General features: G+C 57.2%; 1 protein-coding gene across 1 annotated transcript; it reads right to left on the bottom strand.

The window, feature by feature from the left end:
- Positions 1 to 390: 390 nt before the first annotated feature.
- GPR37L1 (G protein-coupled receptor 37 like 1) lies at positions 391 to 5,239 on the bottom strand. Its single transcript, XM_030302561.1, has 2 exons — positions 4,490 to 5,239; positions 391 to 1,711 (listed from the first exon to the last, which is right to left on the bottom strand). The coding sequence occupies exons 1-2, from the start codon at positions 5,117 to 5,119 to the stop codon at positions 899 to 901; spliced, it is 1,443 nt and encodes a 480-aa protein (XP_030158421.1). The 5' UTR covers positions 5,120 to 5,239; the 3' UTR covers positions 391 to 898.
- Between the last annotated feature and the right edge of the window lie 2,151 nt (positions 5,240 to 7,390).

The raw sequence follows: 7,390 nt of genomic DNA, 5'->3' as shown, positions 1-7,390 counted from the left end.
AAGAGATAAATTTGCCGCCTTTTGACTTCCCAAGGATGCTCGGGCTCAGGCTAGGACAAAGACTTAGCACTCCACCTCCCAAGCCCTTCATCCACTCTGCCCCTCAAAAGCCGTAGGGCCATAAAGCTGGGCAGGACATCAGCCACAGGCCATAAAGGGCCAAATGCGGCCGGGAGGAATCCCAGGGCGCCACCTGTCCTGGAGAAGGGCCAGGTGCATCTGGGCACTGTCAGGATGTGGCACAAGAAACTCCAGTGGGCACAGGGATAGTTCTACCTAGTTTATTGTTTTTGAAGAAGGGCCTTCTACAAGGGAGTACCTACCACGGGGCGGATGGCGGCGGGGGGGGGGGGGGTGGGACAGGGCAACCCAGGATATGTCAGAGAAGGAAGAAGAAAGAGAGAGAAATCCTCCGGAAGAAGAGAAGGTGCCGGGAGGAGATGTCTAAGGCTAGGGCAGACCTGGTCCAGAGAAGAGCCAGGCAGGACTGGCCCCCAAAGGGCCCCCTATTCTAGGATGGATGAGAGTCAGCAGGCAACGCTTAGAGAGCAGCCAACTAAAGTACAGCAGATTCCAAGACAGAGGCAGGTGAAGTTCTGGCTCCCAGCTGGGGGACTGAGAGTTTCTAGCAGTTCTAAGGACCTGGAAGCATTACCACCCACCGAGGACAGGGCTGGGAGACGCCAAGAGACAGCCGGGGAAGGCCCTGCTGGGGGAAGGGGCTTTGGCACACCCGAACCCCCACAAGAGGGACCAAGTCCACCTCTAGACAGCAAGACGGGCAGAGAAGCAAGAACTGTGGGGCCAGAAACACCAGACACAGGCTGGGGGGGCACCCGCCCTGCCCCACCTGGCCCCTGCTCCCGCGCCACCCCCCCCCCCAGGCTGCAGCCTGGCCTCAGCAAGGCGTGCCCAGGGGCAGGAGCGGGGGCGACTCCCTGGGCTTGTGGAAATAGATGGAGGAGGGCAGCTCGGTCTTGAGCTTGTTGTCCGAGCCGCCGGCGGCTGAGGCCTCCGAGGCGCCACCACACTCGGCACAGCAGCAGCAGCAGCAGCCCAGGAAGGCCTGGCCCAGTGGCCTGCAGATACACAGGAGGAGCACGGGGGTGATGGCTCCCTTGAAGAAGATGGAGAACTGGTTGATGAGGCCCAGGAGGTCCAGGGTCTGGCGAGTCAGCTCAGTGGACAGGTAGGCCACCACGATGTTGCAGACGTTCTCGGGGAGGGTGCAGAGGGCGTAGACCACGGTCAGGCCCACCACGGTGCTGTTGAGCTGGCTCTCGCACTGCTCGTGTTTGCCTGCCCGGCACTCCGGCTTCCTCCTGGGAGGGCTCCGCACCCGCCACGTCACCAGCTGGCAGGTGACCGTGAAGAGGATGGGCAGGCAGAAGTAGCAGCCAAAGTACCACCACATGCGGGCGTTCTGGTAGGTCATCACCAGCGAGTAGAGGGACTCGGGCAGGCTGGCCGAGGGTTTCATGATGCAGGAGTCCACAGTGCCCGTGGCGGGGGCAGGCTCCTGCGACAGCTGCCACAGCAGGAGCTCGGGCACAGCCAGGATCATGGAGCCCACCCAGATGACAGCCAGCTTGGCCAGGATGGACTGGCACCGCTCGATGGGCCTCACCTTTGGCAGGGTGCTGGTGGCCACATGGAAGCGGTCGATGCCCAGGGCGCAGAGGCTGAAGGTGGTGACTCCCAGGGAGGAGACCTGTGGGCAAAGGTGTAGAGGAGGAGAGAAGCACGCGGTCAAACCCAGGAGGCGGGAGGAGGCCTGGGTTTCTGGCTCAGACGGGAAACTGGGTGGTAAGTGTAGAAACAACAGTAATGACAACCAGCATTTAGTGAGTATTTTCCGCGAGTCAGGCACTTGACGTACGCCGCCACATCCTTGCAGCCAACCGTCGTACAGACGAAGAAACTGGCTCGGGCAGGATGAGTGACTAGGTGGATGGCGGAGTTGAGATCCACACACAGACGGGCCCGACTCTTTCCACCCTGCTTCTTTGCCTCTTGGGCTAGGGAATGAATGGCCTGGGTCCCACAGACCCATATGCTCTCTGAGAGACTCTGGAGTATCTTCCCTAACGAAGAATCAAGACAAAGACATAGCCATTCTGGGTCTTTATGGGTCCTTCCATCCCCAGGTCCCATTATCCCATTATGAGCCTCAGGTGAAAGGTTTTTGAAACATGGCTCAGTCTCTCTCTCTCTCTCTCTCTCTCTCTCTCTCTCTCTCTCTCTCTTCATCCTATCCAAGAAAGCTAGGGGCCTGGCTGTGTGAGGAAGCAGCCTTCCTCCAAAACAGCCTGGGCCCACCCTCCCTGATGCTATTCATTGAGCACACAGGAAAATCACCCTGTGAGCCAAGAGAGAGAAGCCAGAGCAGCGGGGAAGAAAGTGCCAGAGAGAAGAGAGGAAGAGGAGAACCCTCCCAAGCTATCAGATGATGCTCAACCACACTCAGGGATTGTGCTCAGATCCCCCCTTCCGTCCAAATTCTTCCCTCTTCTGGCTGGGGGAACACAATCTCTGGCTCATTAGCACAGCCACCAAGTGATCTTTGTGAGAACCGGCACCCCCCACTCCCTTGGCAGGGGAGCCCAGGCCTGCGGAAGAGCAGCCTTGGGGCTTGGACAAAACCAAAAATAACACACACACACACAATTCCAAGTTGCCTTCTCCTGCTCCCTCCTGCGGGCCTTCCTAGGATCCCCCCTACGGAAGGGTTCTGGGACAGGGTATTTTTCCCTCAACGCCTCCCCATCACCCAGCCTAAAGGGGGGCTCTGTCAGCTCATGAACCATCTCCATCCTCCAGGAGGTGTGGAGCGGGTGGCCCAGGAGGTTGGAGCCCCAGCCTAGGTATTAGGTATGTTGAGACCCGCAGTCAAGCAGGGCAGGCTTTCGTGCAGACAAGAGTTCACATGCGTCTGCCCTCCTCCTCTCCTGCTCTTAGACCCTCCCTGGTGAAACCCACCACTTACTGAATTATTTTAGTTCTAAGGCCTTTGTCGATATTTCCCATTTAATCCTTCAAGAATTCATTCAAATAGCTATTATTATTATTCCCAACTTACAGAGGGGAAAACTGAGGTTCAGACAGATTAAGCAGACCCAGGTCACTCAGCTAGTGAGGGGCAAAGCCTGGTTTCTAATCTAGTCCTCTTGCCCAACCTTTCACAGTGCACCTGGGTCCTAAGCCCCAGATGATAACGAAGATGCCGGGGCTAGCCCCAACCATAGGGCCTTCTTTCAGGTTTGGGTACCTTTGGGCCACGGTGAGGCGGTCTCCCCGGGTTGGGAAGGACACAAAGGGCTGCCCCAACTGCTGAGCCTCAGTCTGTCCAAATATGAAATCATCACTAATGTACAGTGAACTGGGGACCGAGTTGGGAACAGAACCTACGTCCAGACGCCTGATCCTGATTCCTTCTCCACTCCGGCAAGCCACTCACGTCCCACAACATCATCCGCTCTCGAGAGGAGCAGCAACCTTCATGGGGAGGCCACAGCTACTCCAGTCCTCATTAGTAGCCTCCCTCCTGCCCCCCCCCCCGTAGCCAAAATTTAAAAGGCTGCTCGCTTATTTTGTGCCCCTATGTAGACACAGTGGCCTTGCTGCGTCTCACATAAATGCACATATATTGGTATATTTTTGTAATGTTTGGGTTAGTCTCTCTATGTAGGATCTATACATCCATCATCACTCATGTGCCTGTCGTTAGGTGGGAGCGCCCAGAAATGAGGTTGGTGATATATTTTAGAACTGTAGCATAAACTCACCAGTGGGGCCATCTGGTCTACCCCATGGTTGGGCAATAAGCAAATTGGACAGGAGATGTGACCTGCCCCAGTGATACCCGGTATGTCAGAGACATAAGCTGACATTAAGCCCCTCGCCCCCAGGCTCTAGCACCCAGAACTAGGTCTTCCCTTTTAGAGAGGGATGACAATAGTCACAGTAAGGAAGGGACTTTCCTTCTGGCGTTTGCCTTCAAGGGGAGTAGATACTGACTTGACCTGGGGGAGCTGCAGAAGACTGGAATCTCCCTTTACATACTGCTTAGGGAAGCAGGATATTCAGAAGTCAATACCCTGTGGGTGCAGGGCAGCGGCAGTGGCAAAAAGGGAGAAAAAGGAGACACACAGCCGACGGAGCAATTTCTGGGGTGGAAAGACGGAGGGGGGTTAAGGCAGGGAGGGGACAGCTCAGAGTAAAGAGAAAGGGGGAGAGATCTGCCTCGAGGCTGCTCCTGAAGTAAGAGACCAGGCTGAGGCTGGCCCCCAGGGCTCCCACACACCTTCCTGCACCCCCTAGATGCCTTGGTTTCCCTGAGAGCCACCGGGAACCAATATCGCATTTGTCTCCTTGCCCAAATTGGAGGAGAAGCAAGACGGAGCTCTGGGCCTCTGGGGTCCCGCACACCCACATGTCCCACTTCCGACAGCCTGACGGATTGCAGCCCCAGAGCTGGACACACACTCACCTCCATGAAGGGCACGGCCCGGCAAGAAACGTCACCCAGCAACCTCTGCTTGGTGATCTCATTGAAGATAACAACAGGGAGGCAGAAAAAGAGGACCAGAAAATCCCAGAGGGCCAGGCTCGCGAGGATAGAGTTCCAGGCACTCTTCAGGTAGTAGCTGTGCCACACGATGCACATGACCGACAGGTTACCCACGATGCCCACAGCGAACAGCACCAGGGCCAGGAGCATGATGGCATAGGCACTGTAGGAGCTCTCGGTCACCGGGTACAGGGGGTTCTGAATCTGCAGCCTCTGACCCGGCGTCCCCGTCAGATTGCCCCGAGGCTCCCGCCTGCCGCCTGGGCTGCCCCCGTCCTTGTCTGGGTTGGGGCTGGTGGCCACCAAGGCCTGGGTGGGCTGCAGGCCAGCAGGGTGGATGGGCCGCGGGTACTCGGCCCACTCCTCGGGCACATACTGCTGCACCTCCCTGGCCTCGTCATCCTCAGTGCCTCTCTTGGACCGGCTCTGCTGCTCCTGGGCCTCGGCTCTGTGCCCGCCCGAGTGCAGGGCGGCACCCCCAGACACTCTGCCCAGCCCCGCGGCCAACACCACAGCAAGAGAGACGGCCAGCGGCCACGGCCACTGCATGGCCGGACGAGCAGGAGGCAGCTGCCCCACGAAGAGCAGGTGAGAGAGAGGGGTCCAAGCGCCGGGCTGACCGGAGAGAGGCAGCTGGCCGCTTGGTCCGCCTCCAGTCAGGCGTCTGGCATCACCAGCCCGCTCCAGTGGACCCGAGCTGCTCCCTCCCACTCCGTTGGCCAGGGGCCGGGCAAGGCCCTCTGCTGGACATAGAGCATTCATCTTGCCCTCCAGGACACTCCTCCTCGGGTCCCACAGGGCAACGGCAGGTCAGACCTGCGGAGGCCTCAGAGGCCACCTGCTCCCAGCCTCTGAAGAGAAGGCTGGAGCCCAGAGAGGGGACGTGGCTGGCCTAGGGTCCCACGGCGTGGAGGGGCAGACGGGGGACCGGAACACAGGCCTTCACACTCTGCCTCGGGAGGCAATGCTCAGGCAGCTCCTACATTTGAAACTGTCATTTATTGAACACTCCCTAGATCCTAGCACTCAGCCGACGAACACTCACAACAGCTCTATGGGGTAAATGCTATTATCACCCCTTTGCAGGCTTTCAGTCACGTACCGGCATGGCTGATACACGGCAGAGCCAGGCCCAGGACCCGGATCTGACTCCAGAGCTCTGAACTCAACAAGCACAAGTCCATCCGCCTGCCTTCTAACCACCCGAACTCCTCGCGGAAAGCAAAACAATCAAAATCTAAAAACGCGGGGCGCCTGGGTGGCGCAGTCGGTTAAGCGTCCGACTTCAGCCAGGTCACGATCTCGCTGTCCGTGAGTTCGAGCCCCGCGTCGGGCTCTGGGCTGATGGCTCAGAGCCTGGAGCCTGTTTCCGATTCTGTGTCTCCTTCTCTCTCTGCCCCTCCCCCGTTCATGCTCTGTCTCTCTCTGTCCCAAAAATAAATAAACGTTGAAAAAAAAAAACAAAACAAAAAAAAACCAAAAAACAAAACCAAAATCTAAAAACGCATTCTGATCCAGACACGAGATCACGAGATGGATGGACATTTGCGATGACCAGTATTTACTGAGCACCTGCTATGCTCCAGACAGTCAGAAAACAAATACGTAAAAGACCTCTGCCACCAAGGAGCTTTCAGTCCAGAGGGGGAAAGGGATATGTAAATCAATAATTACAATTCAGTGTGATAGATGCTGTGAAAGGCAAAAAGACAAGTCTGAACCCAGAGGAGCCTGGAGGGATCTGGAAGGCCTCCCAGATGAGGGGGCATTTGAGTGCTTCCTGAGAAATGACTGTGAGCCTGTCAGACAGACAGCAGGGAGGGAAGTGCTCCCGGCGGAAGACACAGCACATACAAAGGCTTAGCGATGTGACAGTAGGCCACGCACCTGAGAGCCAGCAAGAATGTCAAGGAGGCTGGAATGCAAGGGACTGCAGAGAGAGGGCCTGGGAGCTCGGAACAAGGAGCCTGGACAGGTCAGCAGAGGCAGGGCCAGGAAGGACTTTGTAGGCCAGGCCAAGGAGTTTACATTTATCTGAAAGGCAGTGGACAGTGTTACAAGCTGCTAAGCGGAGGAACAGGGACTTGAGCAGGGTGTTTAGAGGGCTCCCTTATGGGCAGCTGGGGTCGTGATAGGCTGGAGCAGGACGATGCACGCAGGACAGGAGGCAGGGGCAGTCCGGAGGGTGGCAAAGAGCAGAGTGCAGGGAAATGGCCAGCGTCACGGGGCTTTGGCTGTGCAGTGGAGGAGGGACAGGTCAAGGCTGACCCCTGGGCTGGGGTGGACAGCAAGACACTCACCTGTGTGGGGAAGAACCTGGTGTGAGGGTGGGGGAAAGCCTTGGCTTAAAGGAATTATCTGCAGTTCATGAGAAAGGCTAGAGCTGGACGTGGAGATAGGAGGGTGAAGGTGTGGGTGGGCCAGGGGGCCGGCGAGATCACAGAGCACACAGAGCAGAAGGTGCAGGGTGGAGGAAGGGGCGCAGGAAGAGAATGGAATAAAAACCAGGAGAGGGCAGGCTGCTGTGGTCCCACTCCTCGGAGCTGGAGCAAGAGAAGAACTGGACCGCTGTGGTTGGAGTTGAAAGTCACTTCTGCAGTCAGCAAACATTAGCCAGGGCCTCGTAGGAGCAGATCAACCTGGAAGTGACTTCCCTGGAAGACTTCCTGACCAGGAAAGCCTCCGTCCTACCCAGAGGGGCCCCAACCTACTGAGCAAAAAGAGGAATCCCAAGAAAAAAGGAAGAGGAAAAGAAGAAGAAGAAGAAAAGAAAAGACTGGGATACCCTCAGAAAAGGTCAAGGAGCATCTTCGGCTTTAA

Source organism: Lynx canadensis, chromosome F1 (assembly GCF_007474595.2).
Source record: "Lynx canadensis isolate LIC74 chromosome F1, mLynCan4.pri.v2, whole genome shotgun sequence".
Classification (NCBI taxonomy): domain Eukaryota; kingdom Metazoa; phylum Chordata; class Mammalia; order Carnivora; family Felidae; genus Lynx; species Lynx canadensis.
This window is presented reverse-complemented; position numbering and strand designations above follow the sequence as displayed.